General features: G+C 33.5%; 2 protein-coding genes across 2 annotated transcripts; both read right to left on the bottom strand.

Moving 5' to 3' along the window:
• Positions 1-484: 484 nt before the first annotated feature.
• On the bottom strand, positions 485-1387 carry LOC140003958 (major allergen Pru ar 1-like). Its single transcript, XM_027263514.2, has 2 exons — positions 1098-1387; positions 485-971 (listed from the first exon to the last, which is right to left on the bottom strand). The coding sequence occupies exons 1-2, from the start codon at positions 1276-1278 to the stop codon at positions 673-675; spliced, it is 480 nt and encodes a 159-aa protein (XP_027119315.1). The 5' UTR covers positions 1279-1387; the 3' UTR covers positions 485-672.
• A 7578-nt stretch (positions 1388-8965) lies between these two features.
• On the bottom strand, positions 8966-10005 carry LOC113736496 (major allergen Pru ar 1). Its single transcript, XM_027263515.2, has 2 exons — positions 9728-10005; positions 8966-9605 (listed from the first exon to the last, which is right to left on the bottom strand). Exons 1-2 carry the CDS (start codon positions 9906-9908, stop codon positions 9307-9309), a joined length of 480 nt encoding a protein of 159 aa, XP_027119316.1. The 5' UTR covers positions 9909-10005; the 3' UTR covers positions 8966-9306.
• Positions 10006-17940: the final 7935 nt, after the last annotated feature.

Below are 17940 nucleotides of genomic sequence, written 5' to 3'. Positions count from 1 at the left end.
TCTGCATTTGCATGCTTCCACGAATTCTCTCAGATTGGATGCTTAATTCTTATCTTGGACTCTCTCTATTGAAGTCATCAATTTTTGTCACATTGCAATTTTTGACTTATACGTTGGAAACGAAGTTTTCCATTTCATACCTAATTTTTTTTGTACATTAGCAAGGAAAGTACACGGATATTGTGGACTTGCTTATAGACCATCATGTCATTCTTCTTTTGACTGGTAAGAATTGGAATTAGTCCCAGAAATAAAGAATATTTTCTTTAGTCTATTTTCATTAATAGTCATGGCCGGTTAGAAAAATATTCTCACAAGTCTATTGTTGCTTGGACAAAGGATCAAAATGACTTTCAATAAGTTTTTGGAGGCAAAGAAACATTATGGCCGATAGGGATGGGCAAAAGAAACTGCTAATCCATGGAATCGCTCTCTGATTCCCAATATATGAAATTGAACTCAAAATAGTTTATTTCTTGGCAAATAACAAAGTAAAAGCTCCATACAAGATTTTATTCCTTGTAATGATACAAAGGTTACAAGAAAAGCACACTTCGATCATATTATATGATCATAGTTGCAAATAACTTAAACAAACAGCTTAAAGCAAACCAAGCAAAAAAGGAAACAGACACCCTCAGTGTGTGTACTTCAATCTCGAAGATAATATAATTAGTTGTAGGCAGTAGGATTTGCGTGGAGGTAAGCCTCAACAGCCTTAACCATTCCCAAACCCATCTCTTTTCCTCCCTTGAGGTGTTCCTCACCGATCTGAGCACCACCTTTGGGGTAGTATGTGTTAGTGGTTTTGCAGATTGAACCTCCATCAGCAGAGGGTTCAAATTTGATGACACAACAGATTTTCTCGATTACATCGTTAAATCCATCAGCTTCAAGTACAGTATAACTGTATGTAAATTTTTCTTTGTCAATTCCATCAACTCTCTGTTTGGCAGTCTTATGCTCGCCACCTAAATATTTAACGCAACCAAAAAAAAAAAGTCATTAGTTTTTCCCAAATAAAAGGAAAAAAAAAAAAGGAGCAATTTGAAGACTTCAAATGTGTGAAAATAATCACTTTGTATTGATTATCTTACCGTCAAGAAATGTGGTCAACTTAATTGTGCCAACTCCACCATCTCCTTCAAGGATTTCGACACTCTTAACGCCCTGTGGCAAGATCTTGTGAAGATGCTTCTCTTCAAGGATGGTGGCCTTGAACAACCTTGCAGGAGGGATTGAGGAGGTGACCTCATAACTGGAAGTGACAGGGGCCATGATGGTTCAATTTGTTTCTTGGAAATGAACTAAAAGGAAAGAGAGGGATTTCAAGAAGGTTTTAGTAGTTCTTGAAAGAATTATGTGGTGCAAGAAGCAGTGAGGAACAAGAGTATTTATAGACTACCGAAATTATTATTTAATAGCAAGCAAAATTAGCTATCCTCTAAAGTCATGGTAAAAGATTGTAATACATACGCAATTGCCAGGAAATTCAACATCTGAGATGGAAGGCTGTTTACTTTGAATAAGGTGAACTTTGGCTCCTTGTACCCCATCTAGAATTCTCGCACAGGCTCCCCTCCCCACACCCCACGGCGGGGGCACGCCAAAAAAGAATAAAAGGACTAGTAATACCATTTTTTTTAGGGTAGGACTAGTAATGCGTCACATCCGAAATTCTTTAGTCACATAGAAGAATCTAATCAATTTCAAGGGAATCCCTCCAACTATACCTTGTGGCTGCTAAAAGAATTTAAGGCAATTAACTTTTTGACCCTCTAGCTAGCTATTAAATGTATAATGTTGATTCCTAAACTTAGAAAAGTGCATACTTTAATTAGGGGTACAAACGTGTCTAATTAAATCGAATACCCTAGTATTCAAACGTATTTAATTATTTTAATGAGTTTAAAATTTTGTTCAAACTTGATTTGTTTATTTACTAAACCGAGTTTAAACAGACTTTTTTTTATCAAGTTTCAAAGTTATCGACTATAAAATGTTGTTTAAATTTGATTTGACTAGTTGACAAACCAAATTGAAATAAACTCTTACCAAATCGCAGTTGATTCAAATGTCACGTAGTTTGATTTATTTTTCAACCCTAGCTTTAGCCATTTTGTCAATGTAAGTCGTTAATAGTAGACAACGTAGTTTTAATCTTTTACTTTCTCCAATTATGCTTAAAACTGCTATAACTTCTAGCTGCCAACCAGTGACCAACGGTTCACAACTGTTATTCCATTGTCAAATTTTGACAAAATTATTCTCTTAGACTTCGTTTTTCTCGTAGATTGAAAAATCAGCTTACATTTTCTATGCATCTCAAAAACGAAACTAGATATGAAGAATTTATCTGATGGTGATTGAAATACCTTCTTTGATTTCAACTCCGGTCTTATTTATTGGGATTCACATTAAATTGAGACCAAATTTGAAATAAAAGTGAGAAATGAAAACTAATTGTGCAATTTCATTAAAATTTGAGAATAGATTAGTAGTGGTTAGTTAGTTGTCGGTTAATGGTGCACTATGGTCATTGACGGACGGCTGGAGTTGCAGGAATCACCAGAAAGGGTTGGAAGTAGAATATTAAAGTTATGCCCTATTGATAATAATCAATTAGGATAAACGGTTTCGTCAAATTTGGTGGGCACCCTTTCACATTTAATAGTCAGGGGTACAGAAAAGAAATATCAATATGGATAAACTATGAAGCAGAGGCACCCCTTCTGGGCGCTGTCATTGGAAAACGGGCCAGTCAGTAAAAGGATAAGATGGCACTTTTGTCGGATCTGGGGCAGGGACGGTCATCAGGTGGATCGTCCCTGAGCAGTTCACGGTCAAGATTTGATTAAAAAAAATTATACGGTCCAAATTTCATCTTGTACCTCATTTTTAATAAAATGTGTGAGACTCACAAAATTTTGTTCTAAAAATACACGTTGTAAAAAGTAAGGTATACCATATACAAACAGAATTATGCCGTGTACAAAATGCACGTAACCTTCAGGATTTCCTGCCCGTGATCCCACTTTTGTCACTATCCGTGTACATTTTGCTATCTTCATCATCAGTTGTGAAAATGAAAGTACATTTTAAACTTCTTCTTCTCTAAGATTAAATTCAAAAAATTTTAAAATTCTTCTTCTCTAAAATTAAATTCAAAAAGTTTTTATTATTTTTTCTAAAAGCATTGTTTTGAAAAATTAAAAGGGTTAAGTGCACTTTCATGCACCATCTATTTCGGTGGTTCGTGTGTTCTTCAGGCGAGAAGAAGCCAATGCTAAGTACAGAAATATTGATACATGACGGGGTCTGCGGGTGCTGAGATGATCTTATCCAAAAAAAAAAAAGAAGCCAGGCCGAACTACAGTTTGCAGATAAACCTTTTAATTTTTATTTTTTTTACTTGTCCAATTTGGCCCAAGAAAGGACACCCTAGTTGCCAAATTGTGTACAAATACAGCATAAGGAAATCAGGATTAGTTATAACGTTTAAGAGCAGAAAGACAGGAGTTGATGTTAAGAACACTAACCTGAGGTCCCCTATGGGGCATGGGCACCTTTAGTGCGTGGACTTCCTTGGAAATTTGCAAATGTTGTTGATGACGTGGCAGTGAAGTGAAGGTGCTGAAGTTTGTTACCTGTGGTAGGCATGAGTTGTTTTTACTTTAATGCCCTTTTTTAAGTGCTAAGCAAATTTGCATGCTTTGTTTAAGCCATTTAGTGCTTTCTTTGTTGGCACTCTCTTGGCCAGTTGATTGTGAATTTTTTTGGCAAGACAGTGACATGGTTGATTTAGGTGTCTATTGTTTAAGTGCTAAGCAAATTTGCATGCTTTGTTTAAGCCATTTAGTGCTTTCTTTGTTGGCACTCTCTTGGCCAGTTGATTGTGAATTTCTTGTCTTTCTCACATGAGCTGCCAATTGAAAATACACTATGATAATGTCGAGTCGGAGAATACTTCATTTTTCTATGAAACTAAAAAAATAATAATGACATGATGTCGACATTATTTTCAAGTTCCAAGTTTGATAATTAACCTGGAATGACTCTCATAATTGTACCATTATTAAGTAATAAGGTCCAAAATTATTCTTCTGAATTTTTACAAGCATAAGGTCTCGAGTTTGAGACATAGTCAGAGTCGATTAAATCCCTGTATCTGTGCATTGCAATCATAATACAATAACCCCAATAATACCAATGAATAAAGACAAAGAAAAGGAAATTCACATTTCATAAAACTGCGTTTAACTAAGAATTTTTCTTAACCATGACTTAGAGGGAACTCATCATATATATAAACAATCTAATTTTTCTTTCTAAACGGTAAGAATTGGCATCAGTACGTCCTAAGAATTGAGAGAAAAAGGGAGAGAGATTTGGGTCAACTTGCATTAATAGTCTTGGCATGTAAGAAAAATGTTAACGCCCAAGAATTCTTCTTTGGATAGTGAAATAAAAAATGACTTTAAATAAGTTAGTAGACGTGAATAAACATATAGTCGAATAACTTTGTTCTTTGAGTAAATATATTTTGAACGTACCCATAATCTCATATTAAACCTTCAATATTTATTTTGATCATTTGTGGCCTAAGTTAACAATTGTTGTCACAATACATTTCCAACGCTTACTTTGGATTCGTAGCCCAATAAACCTATAATTTAATTTCGAATCACCATAATCTCATACATTGTGCAATTAAAAAGAATATGGGTGATCTGTACTTTATATTGTGCATTTCCTCCTGCTCATCACTAATAGAAGTTGACACTATCTCTGGAGAATCCAGAAAAGGAAAAAAGAAATTGAAAACCTGCTTGTGGTTCGTTACGGACATCGGTCCTCAATACACGCATGGCGGGGTGCGGTGCGGTGTGGTGTGTGCGTGTACTAATCAAGTTTCGCATTTGATTTCTAGGGATAATTTCAGAAACCTACCCTGAGGTCTAGGACAATTTCAGACAGCTTCCCTTAGGTTTCAGAAATTACACCAACCTCCCTCACTTTCACTATTTATGCTTCAAAATATGCCCAATAGGCTATCATTTCCTTCAAATACCCTAAACTACCCTCTTTACCCAGAAATTTACAAAGAAAAGAACAAGAGCTTTTGCTAAATGTTGATTGCATCCCTTGATTGCCTTCTTCCAAATTAGACTATCATGAAAGTCATGAAATCTTTTCTACAAATAAAAGATAAAAATAAGGAATTTTGATGATCGTGTGCTCTTAAGCAACACTATTAGGAAAATCAAGTAACCACCCTTATTTGAATCAAAACCAATTCCAACAACTGTGGGTGCCCAAGAAACCACAATCCAATTTATTTCCCACAACCAGAACAAATCTCGCCACTTGCTACCAAATTTGATAAAACTCAACCTCAAATTTTGTCCAAAACAACAATTCATCAAAAATCAACCCCACACTCAAATCCCCTTGCCTCTTCCTCTCATTGCAGCCATTTTTTTTCAACAAATCATTGCCTAAAGCCCAATATCCATCTATCAAACTTATGATGGTTGATATCACCAAGTTTTATCACCCATAATCAAGCAAAATCAAATAAAATAGATGCAAAATAATCAAATCCACTACACTTAGAATAGGGGAAAAGAGAGAGAGAGACGAGCCTAGTCACTTTTGCAAAGAGAAAAGGAGATGTAGGGGAAATCAAAAAAGGAGAAGGGAAGGGAATGTAACAAAGCACAAGCCAGGATTGATGGACAAAAATTGGTCTTGAAGTAGAGGAGAAAAGTTGGGGAAAGGGGACTAGGGAAGTCGTTATAGGAAGATTGGCATGGGAAAGCGCGTAAAGGTAGAAGGCAAAAGCGTAAAAGGCTAAAAGAGAAAATCAATTGATTTTTGTTTTTGCTTGGCTTTCTGAGCTTCTTTTTTCCCATAAAAAAGTCTTTTGAGTATCCTATTAGGGGTAGTAGAGTACTTTTGCACCAATAGGGAAAGTATGTGTAATTTTAAAATATTGAGGAGAGCTTCTTGAAATTATTAAAAACCTAAAGGTAGGTTTATGAAATTATCCGGATTTCTTACTATGTGCTAGTGTTTTGGTAACTAGTTGTTGATAGAAATTTCCAAAAGTGGCGGTTGGAGAATTAATTTCTTAAAAAATCCCTAAATTGCTTCCCAATTCTTTAGCCAAGTTAATTCTCTCTTATGCATTATCTCTTCTACTTCTTGGTACTGAGCATTCACAATAAGCTCAGAACCACTCCTTACGAGTGTACACGAATGAGGTTTGACGAGCATGGGTATACATACAACAATAATTTGGTCAGTCAACCATGGAGGGCAAGAAAACATGATAGGATGGAGGAAAAAAATTTATTCAGGTATACAAATTGTTAAATAATGGATATTATAAAGATCTGATTGATGGTGAAAAATTTTCCATATTGACTCCTATAAGCACAAATAGACATACATATTTTGGTTGGATTTTAACAGTGGAAAAATATCTCAAACAATGTAATTTGGATGATATTCTTTGTTGGGTTGATGCAATTAAGTTGTAAAAACATGTTTTTAAGAAAAAGGCACAATTATTCTTTCAAGTGATGCGTAAAATAATGGCAAAAAGTATTTATAAAACCTTTATCGGTCGTACTAAAATACTTTAGAGATTTTGGAAGCATATTTACTATGTTTTGCACATGATTGAAAGAAATTATGCTTTCGAACTGAAGTCTAGTTGCTGGTATTGGTTTGTGGATTTAAAAAATGATAGATTTGTTGATAATATGGCTGATACCGAAAATTTTGGATCAATTGATATTTTTGATTTGCGTACCTTGTTTGGAGAAATTAGAAGTAATGAATTTGTTGAAAAAAAATAATATGGTAATTTGACAAAAGAAGAAGAAAATTTTGATTTGATAAGAGAAGAGAACATGAAATTGCTGTTGAAAAATTCGTTGGTTCGGAGTCTCTTCAAAGTGATGGGAGAATGTTTGATTTGATAGATATGGATGACATTGGAGTTGAAAAATATTTTACTCCAAAAGAGTTGACTGACAGTATGAAATTTTTGGATGATTGTAGTAGTGGTTATTTTGAATTATTTGGTGATGATAATTTTAGCGAGAAAGCAATCTATGATTTTGTAATTTTAGGCACTTACATTGGTGGTAAATATGGTGATTCTGGTGATGAATGGGTTTATATAAGTGAGTACTTTGATCAAGAAGAAATTGTTGAGAATTTTTTTACAAAATACATAGTGCATCCACTGTTACATGTAAAGACAAAATTAATAACCAATAACAAGTTAGAGTTTCATGTCAAGTATACTACGACATAGATTTACATAGAAATTGTTGCTTGAGATGGTGTTGAACCTATCTCACTGGATAGTTTGGTTTAAGGGAGGCAATGTTGACAAATTAAACTAAGCCTAGAAATATTTATTTATTTTCTAATTTTATTTGAGTTATGTTTTTAGTAGTTGTGTGATTTAGGAATTTCTGTTTTATTTCGTAATTTCTTACGCAAGTGATTTCTTTCCTAACAAGTTTGGTAGATTATAAATAGGATATTATTTAGGTTGGTTTCTCAAGAGAAAGAATCTAGAAAAATTTGCAAGGTTTTCTATTATGGTGTGACTTTTTTCATTGTTTGAGATTTCAATAATATTGTGTGTTGAATATATTATTTTCTTCTCTCCCACATATATTTTGAGTATTTGTTTTATCCTTTTAATTCTGTAAGCTTGTATGCTTTGATTATTATTAGAACCAGCTAAATTTATTGTGGTGTGATTTTTTTCATTGTTTGAAATTTTAATAATATTGTGAGTTGAATTATTATTTTCTTTTCTTCCACGTATATTTTGAATATTTATTTTATCCCTTCAATTCTGTAACCCTGCACGCATTGATTATTATTAGATCCTTAAAATTTGGGTTCTACATTTAATATAACATCTAACCTTCACCAAATGTGCTCAACTTAATCGTTCAAACTCCACCATCTCCTTCAAGGATTTCCACACTCTTAATAGCCTGTGGCATGATCTTGGGAAGAAGGTGGTCATCAAGGATGGCGGCCTTGAACAACCTTGCAGGAGGGATTGGGGGGGTTATCTCAGCACTACAAGTGATAGGAGCCATGATGCTTTAATTTGCTTTTTCACAAATGGACAAAGATCAAGAACAGGAGGGTTTGATAGATCTTGAAAAGATTTTGCGGTGCAAATTAAGGGTGGTGAGCAATAAGTGTATTTATAGACTACTGACAGTCATGAATTCATATCTAAAAACAGCAAGTGAATTATTTTATTCTCTTAGTCATGGCTAATCATTCAAAAATTGCAATAGATACATTTTAAACCTGATAATAAAAAAATATGTACTCTGAGATGGCTGGCTGTTTGAATAAGATTTTGACTCTCAGTGCCCTTCCTAGAATTCGTTTAAATATTCAACACTTTTGGAATTGAAAATTATGGATACATTTTAATATTGTAACCAAAAAGACAGAAGACCAGCAAGGAAACAAATAATAAATAAAATTAGCATTACTTCAGAATCAAATTTCGTTGGCGACGTGAAGAAGTTCTATGAGTTTTGGTCCCAAACATGTGTTTTGATATTTCAACATTGTGACCTAATGTTTATAGTCCCAAAACTATTTCGTTAATGTCAAAATAGTCCCTAAACTTTTCATGAGTCAATTTAGTCTCTCAACTATTTTTACAAAGCTGAAATAGTCCCTAATTTTATTATAAGCCAATTTAGTCCCTCAACTATTTTTCTTAAGCTGAAATAGTCCCTCACCAATGTTTACATAGCCAATTTTGTCTTTATTTGGATGATCCATCTAATTTATCAGGTTTAGCATCGACAGCCAATGGCATAACAGGATATCCAATCATAGCCCTTATTAAAGCAATAAAAAAAATACATCTATCAAAAATCGACAACGAAATTGAATAATATGGAAAACAAAAAGAAATTGAGCTGCTTTCAGCTTTATTTCATAAAGGAGTAATCATAATTATAGCACATTTTTCCAACTTTGAGCATATTCTTGTTGTGTTATTTGCCTTTTCTCCATTAAATGGACTGAGTTGGATCCATGTGAGATTTTAGGCATCAGCTCCATTTTTTTCTCCATAAGAAACACTATATTTTTTTTGTTCTCTCTATGATTCAATTTTGTTTTTAACTTAACCAAACAGCTTAAAGCAAACCAAGCAAAAAAGGAAACACACCCTCAGTGTGTACTTCAATCTTGAAGAAAATATGTCGAAGAGTCCTTCAGTAGCATTCATTATAATTAGTTGTAGGCAGTAGGATTTGCGTGGAGGTAAGCCTCAACAGCCTTAACCATTCCCAAACCCATCTCTTTTCCTCCCTTGAGGTGTTCCTCACCGATCTGAGCACCACTTTTGGGGTGGTATGTGTTAGTGGTTTTGCAGATTGAACCTCCATCAGCAGAGGGTTCAAATTTGATGACACAACAGATTTTCTCGATTACATCGTTAAATCCATCAGCTTCAAGTACAGTATAACTGTATGTAAATTTTTCTTTGTCAATTCCATCAACTCTCTGCTTGGCAGTCTTATGCTCGCCACCTAAATATTTAACCCAACCAAAAAAAAAAGTCATTAGTTTTTCCCAAATAAAAGGAAAAAAAAAGGAGCAATTTGAAGACTTCAAATGTGTGAAAATAATCACTTTGTATTGATTATCTTACCATCAACAAATGTGGTCAACTTAATTGTGCCAACTCCACCATCTCCTTCAAGGATTTCGACACTCTTAACACCCTGTGGCAAGATCTTGTGAAGATGTTTCTCTTCAAGGATGGTGGCCTTGAACAACCTTGCAGGAGGGATTGAGGAGGTGACCTCATAACTGGAAGTGACAGGGGCCATGATGGTTCAATTGGTTTCTTGGAAATGAACTAAAAGGAAAGAGAGGGATTTCAAGAAGGTTTTGGTAGTTCTTGAAAGAATTATGTGGTGCAAGAAGCAGTGAGGAACAAGAGTATTTATAGACTACCGAAATTATTATTTAATAGCAAGCAAAATTAGCTATCCTCTAAAGTCATGGTAAAAGATTGTAATACATACGCAATTGCCAGGAAATTCAACATCTGAGATGGAAGGCTGTTTACTTTGAATAAGGTGAACTTTGGCTCCTTGTACCCCATCTAGAATTCTCGCACAGACTCCCCTCCCCACACCCCACGGCGGGGGCACGCCAAAAAAGAAAAAAAGGACTAGTAATACCATTTTTTTTAGGGTAGGACTAGTACTCCGTCACACCCGAAATTCTTTAGTCACATAGAAGAATCTAATCAATTTCAAGGGAATCCCTCCAACTATACCTTATGGCTGCTAAAAGAATTTAAGGCAATTAACTTTTTGACCCTCTAGCTAGCTATTAAATGTATAATGTTGATTCCTAAACTTATAAAAGTGCATGCTTTAATTAGGGGTACAAACATGTCTAATTAAATCGAATACCCTAGTATTCAAACGTATTTAATTATTTTAATGAGTTTAAAATTTTGTTCAAACTTGATTTGTTTATTTACTAAATCGAGTTTAAACAGACTTTTTTATCAAGTTTCAAAGTTATCGACTATAAAATGTTGTTCAAATTTGATTTAACTAGTTGACAAACTAAATTGAAATAAACTCTTACCAATCGAAGTCGATTCGAATGTCGCATAGTTTGATTTATTTTTCAACCCTAACTTTAGCCATTTTGTCAATGTAAGTCGTTAATAGTAGACAACATAGTTTTAATCTTTTACTTTCTCCAATTATGTTTTAAAACTGCTATAACTTCTAGCTGCCAACCAGTGGCCGCCCGTTCACAACTGTTATTCCATTGTCAAATTTTGACAAAATTATTCTCTTAGACTTCGTTTTTCTCGTAGATTGAAAAATCAGCTTACATTTTCTATGCATCTCAAAAACAAAACTAGATATGAAGAATTTATCTGATGGTGATTGAAATACCTTCTTTGATTTCAACTCCGATCTTATTTGTTGGGGTTCACATTAAATTGAGACCAAATTTGAAATAAAAGTGAGAAATGAAAACTAATTGTGCAATTTCATTAAAATTTGAGAATAGATTAGTAGTGGTTAGTTAGTTGTCGGTTAATGGTGCTCGATGGTCGTTGACAGACGGCTGGAGTTGCAGCAATCACCAGAAAGGGTTGGACGAAGAATATTAAAGTTATGCCCTATTGATAATAATCAATTAGGATAAACGGTTTCGTCAAATATGGTGGGCAACCTTTCACATTTAATACTTAGAGGCACAGGAAAAAAAATATTTCAATATGGATAAAATATGAAGCAGAGGCACCCCCTTTTGGATGGATAAGAGGCAGAAGCGGTCATCAGATGGATCGCTCCTGAGTTGTTCACGGTCAAAATTTGGTCCAAAAAATTTATGCGATCCAAATTATTTTTTGTACCTCATTTTTAATAACGTGTGTAGGGTTCATAAGAATTTATTTTAAAATCACACGTTGTACAAATAAAGTTATATCGTGTACAAATAAAATTATACGGTGTATAAAATACACAAAATCGCTAGAAACGATTGGACCTGCAACTGTTCTTCCCCGTGGTCCCTTCTGGACCCTCTCATTGGAAAGCGGAGCAGTCAGCAAAAAGATAAGATGGCACTTTTGTCACTCTCCGTGAACATTTTGCTATTTTCATCATCAGTTGTGAAAATTAAAGCACGTTTTAAACTTCTTCTTCTCCAAGATTAAATTCAAAAAGGTTTAAAATTCTTCTTCTCTAAAATTAAATTCAAAAAAGTTTTTATTATTTTTTTCTAAAAGCAATTGTTTTAAAAATTAAAAGGGTTAAGTGCACTTTCATTCACCATCTATTTCGGTGGTTCTTGTGTTCTTCAGGCGGAAGAAGCCAATGCTAAGTACAGAAATATTGATACATGACGGGTCTGCGGGTGCTGAGATGATCTTATCCCAAAAAAAAAAAGAGCCCTTGTTGCCAAATTGTGTACAAATATAGCATAAGGAAATCAGGATTAGTTATAACGTTTAATTTCAATATTTCCTAAGAATAGAAAGACAGGAGTTGAACACTAACCTGAGGTCCCCTATGGGGCATGGGCACCTTTAGTGCATGGACTTCCTTGGAAATTTGCAAATGTTGTTGATGACGTGGCAGTGAAGTGAAGGTGCTGAAGTTTGTTAGCTGTGTTAGGCATAGGTTGTTTTTACTTTAATGCCCTTTTTTTGGCAAGACGGTAAAATGGTTGGTTTAGGTGTCTATTGTTTAAGAAATTTGCATGCTTTGTTTAAACCAGTTAGTGCTTTCTTTGTGGCCAGTTGTGATTGTGAATTTCTTATGATCAAAGCGCTCAAATTTCTCCAATACAGCGAAGATGATGTGGGCACCTTCGCGCGACGCGTGAGGCCTAAATAAATTAGTAATGCACAAAATTTTCACCTGTCTTTCTCACTTAAGCTGACAATTGAAAATAATATGATAATGTCGAGTCCGAGAATGCTTTATTTTTCTATGAAACAAAAAAATAATAAGGACATGATGTCGACATTATTTTCAAGTTCCAAGTTTGATAATTAACTAGGAATGACTCTCATAATTGTACCATTATTAAATAATAAGGTCCAAAATTATTCTTCTGAATTTTTACAAGCATTTTGGACAAAAGTCGTCTCCAGGTTTGATGTCTCGAGTTCGAGACATAGTCAGAGTCAATTAAAAAGAAAAAATGTCAAAAGTCCATGTATCTGTGCATTGCAATTATAATACAATAATCCCAACAATACTAATGAATAAAGACAACGAAAAGGAAATTCACATTTCATAAAACTACGTTTAACTAAGAATTTTTCTTAACCATGACTTAGAGGGAACTCATCATATATATAAACAATCTAATTTTTCTTTCTAAATGGTAAGAATTGGCATCAGTCCTAAGAATTGAGAGAAAGAGAGAGAGATTTGGGTCAACTTTCATTAATAGTCTTGGCATGTAAGAAAAATGTTAGCGCCCAAGAATTGTTCTTTGGATAGTGATATACAATGACCTTAATTCTTCTTTGGATAGTGATATAAAATGACCTTAAATAAGTTAGTAGAGGTCAATAAACATATAGTCCAATAACTCTCTTATTTAAGTAATGTTGTAAAACTAAAAAAAAAAAAAACAAACTACTATAATAGGAATTGAAATATTAAAGAAAGAAGTACAGAAATGGAAAATGATTTTTTTATGATTCCAACTAATCAAAAAGTACATCCAAGAGGTGCCAAGGTGCCTCTATATATAGGTACTACAAAATTAAAGGTACATCAATTCTATTAAACACTCGTTACTACAAGAACATGAATAGCCATATGAAATGGTTCATCCAATACATGAATAGCTCTTATGGATTGAAACCGATCATCCAATGTAATTCCTTTACACAATGTAGCAATAAATTATGAATTAATTCTCTTGGGAGCAATGAATTATGAATTGATCTTCTTGAGAATACAAATGGATATCCACACTTTTAGTTGTTTCATAACACTCCCCATTGGATATCCATTATACACAGAATATGTCTTATTAAAACCTTACTAGGAAAAAATCCAACGGCACAAAAACCCTAGTGAAGAAAAAAGAGTACACTATTCTTGTGTATTGATTTCTCCCTCTGATGCAAATATCATTTGAGATTTTATAGTCGTCGCATTCCAATATTCTTCACCAATTTCTCAAATATTGCAGTCAGCAATACATTAGTAAATAAATCTATCAAATTATTATCTGATCGGATTTGTTGCACATCAATTTCACCATTCTTTTGTAAATCATGAGTAAAAAAGAATTTTGGTGAAATATATTTCGTTCTATCTCCTTTAATATATTCTCCTTTCAATTGAGTTATACAAGCTGCATTATCTTCATAAAATATAGTTGGAGGATTTTCTTTTTCGGAGGATAACCCACAACTCTGCCGGATATAGTAGGTCATTGATCTTAACGAAACACATTCTCGACTAGCCTCATGAATTGCTATTATTTCAGCATGATTCGATGAAGTGGCGGCTAATAATTGCTTTGTAGATCGCCAAGAAATGGTTGTACCTCCATATGTAAATAGATAACCAGTCTGAGATCTTGCTTTATGCAGATCAGATAAATATCCAACATCAACATAACCAAGCAATTCAAGTTTAGATTTATTTGAATAAAATAAGCCAAGATCAATTTGTTCCTTAAAGATAACGAAAAATATGTTTAATACCATTCCAATGTCGTCTTGTGGGCGAGGAAATAAATCTTGCTAATAAATTTATTGCAAATGATATATCAGGTCTTGTACAATTAGCAAGATACAGTAGTGCACCAATTGCACTGAGATATGGTACTTTAGGACCAAGTATCTCTTCATCTTCCTCTCGCGGTTTAAAAGGATTCTTATTAGGATCTAATGATCAGACCATTGGAATACTTAATGTATGTGACTTATCCATATAAAATCGCTTTAATACCTTCCGGGTATAAGCAGTTTGGTGGACAAAAATTTCACTTTTCAAATGCTCAATTTGTAAACCAAGGAAGAATTTTATTTTTCCAAAATCTTTGATCTCAATTTTTTTTTTAAATATTCAACACTATTTTGAATCTCTTCAGGAGTTCCAATCATATTTAAATCATCAACATATACAACAATTATCACAAAATTTGATCCATTTTTCTTGATAAAGACACATGGACATATTGGATCATTGGTATAGCCTTCTTTAATTAAACATTCATTGAGGCGGTACCACATACGTTCAGATTCTTTGAATCTATACAAAGACCTTTGTAATTTAATTAAATAAATATTTTAAGGATTTGATTTGCATGCTTCAGGCATATTGAATCCTTCGGGAATTCTCATATAAATATCATTTTCAAGATTTTCATATAAATATGCAGTAACGACGTCCATTAGATGCATATCTGATTTTTTATGTACTGCAAAACTCACAAGATATCTAAATGTGATAGGATCCACTACAGGTGAATACGTGTAATTATAATCAAATCCAGACCTTTGTGAAAATCCTTAGGCTACAAGTATTACTTTATACCTCACGATTTCATTTTTCTCATTTTTTTTCTCACAAATACCCATTTATATCCTACTGGCTTCACACCTTCAGGTGTTTGGACTACGGTCCAAAAACTTTTCTTTTAACTAGTCAGTCCAATTCAGATTGGATCACATCTTTTCATTTTGGCCAATCATTTCTACGTCGACATTCATCAATCGATTTAGGCTCGTAATCCTCATTCTCTACCATAATATCAAGTGCTACATTATATACAAAAATACTATCAATAATTATTTCATTTCGGTTCCAACTTTTTCCTGAAGTGACAAAATTTATTGAATTTTCTATGATTTCATTCTCATCAAGAATTGGCTCTTTAGGAGTGATCTCTTCAGGAGGTTGAATTTTGTCATTAATTGTTGATTCATGTACTCCTCTTTTCTTTCGAAAATTTTCATCTTTGGAACCAAGAGATCTCCCACGCTTCAAGCGCACTTTAAACTCATTAGCACTTGTAATTTGTCCTTCAAGGACATTAATTTTAATCAGAGCATTTTCAATAGAAATATGTGATTTAGTAACTCTTCTGGAGTCATTAAATGCATCCGGTAATTGATTTGTAATTTTTTGCAAATGTATAATCTTTTGAACTTCTAGTTCACATTCTTTTGTACGAGAATCGAGAAAATTCAATGATATTTTAAAGTGATTTCCTTTTTCGGTTGATTTTTATCTCCCCCTAATGTTGAAAAATGTGATTCATCAAAATGACAATCTACAAATCTCGCAGTAAATAAATTACCTGTCAATGGTTCCATATACTTAATAATTAAAGGTGATTCATACCTGACATATATTTCCAATCTTCTTTGCGAGCCCAATTTACGACGTTGGGGCGGTGCAATTAGAACATAAACCGAACAACCAAATATTCGTAAATAAAAAATATTGGATTCATAACCAAAAGTTAATTGTAGGGGAAAATAAGTATGATAACTTGTCGGTCTAATTCTCACAAGTGTTACTGCATGTAATATAGCATGTTCGCAAGCAGATGAAAATAGTTTAGACCTCATCAACAATGGTTTAGCAATTAATTGTAGCCATTTAATAAATGATTCGGCTAGACCATTTTGTGTGTGAACATAAGTTACAGGATGTTCAACAGTTATTCCAATGGACATGCAATAATCGTCAAAAGCATGTGACGAATATTCACCAGCATTATCTAAATAAATTTTCTTTATTGGATAGTCTGAAAATTGTGCTTGCAATTTAATTATTTGAGCAAGCAATCTCGCAAACGCCAGGTTGGGAGTAGATAATAAACATACATGTGACCATCTAGATGATGCATCAATTAGCACCATAAATTATCAAAATGATCCACATATATCTCCATGAATTCGTTCTAGAAATTTAGGGGATTTAGTCCCAACTTTAGCTGGCGATGGTCTAATTAATTTTTCATGGAAACAAGCAACACAGGAGAATTCATTTGCTTTTAATATCTTTGGATTTTTCAATGAGTGACCATGTGAATTCTCGATTATTCGTCTCATCATTATAGATTCAAGATTTCTGAAATGATCATGCCAAATGATAAAATTATTGGAATGAGTAGACTTCTGGGCTACTAGGTGATAAATTTCAATTGCACTAATTTGTACATAATATAAGCCAAAAGAAAAAGAAGGTAATTTTTCTACTACGTATTTCTGCCTAGAAATGATACTTGTGATTAATAAAAATTCTCCATTTGTCTCAGTCATTGTCCCAATATGATATCCGATTTCGCGGATATCTTTAAAACTCAATAAATTTTTCCGAGACTTGGGAGACAATAGTGCATTATTTACGACAATTTTAGTCCCTTCAGGAAGAAATAGAATGGCTCTTTCGGATCTTTCAATCAATTTTGCACTATCACTTATGGTATTAACATTTGTCTCTCCCATTTTCATACAAGAAAATTTTTTTATTTTTCAATATAGTGTGCGTAGTAGCACTATCAATGAGACAAATGTCATCATCACCATTATTTAATCCCAAATATTTGGTATCCATTTCTCAATAAGTAGACAAAAGTTACTGGAAAAATACGGCAGAATTTCGGCAAAAGCTCGTGTTTCACTTTTTTTTTAAGGTAGAGGCTCCGTTTTCACCTTTTTGTTCAAAAGTAGAGACTCGTGCTGATAACGTGTTGTAAAACTAAAAAAAAATGAACTACTATAATAGGAATTGAAATATTAGAGAAAGAAATACAGAAATGGAGAATGATTTTCTAATTATTCCAACTAATCAAAAAGTACACCCAAGAGGTGCCAAGGTACCTCTATATATAGGTACTACAAAATTAAAGATACATCAATTCTATTAAACACTCATTACTACAAGAACATGAATAGCCATATGAAACGGTTCATCCAATACATGAATAGCTCTTATGGATTGAAACCGTTCATCCAATGTAATTTCTTTACATAATGTAGCAATGAATTATAAATTAATCCTCTTGGGAGCAATGAATTATGAATTGATCCTTTTGAGAATCCAAATGGGCATCTGCACTTTTAGTTGTTTCATAACAAGTAACTATATTTTGAACCCATAATGTCATATTAAACCTTAAATATTTATTTTGATCATTTGTGGCCAAAGTTAACAATTGTTGTCACAATACATTTCCAACTCTTATTTTGGATTCGTTGCCCAATAAACATATAATTTAATTTCGAATCACCATAATTTCATACATTGTTCAATTAAAAAGAATATGGGTGATGTGTACTGTATATTGTGGATTTCCTCCTGCTCACCAATAATAGAAGCTGACACCATCTCTGAA

Source organism: Coffea arabica, chromosome 3e (genome assembly GCF_036785885.1).
Source record: "Coffea arabica cultivar ET-39 chromosome 3e, Coffea Arabica ET-39 HiFi, whole genome shotgun sequence".
Lineage (NCBI taxonomy): Eukaryota > Viridiplantae > Streptophyta > Magnoliopsida > Gentianales > Rubiaceae > Coffea > Coffea arabica.
This window is presented reverse-complemented; position numbering and strand designations above follow the sequence as displayed.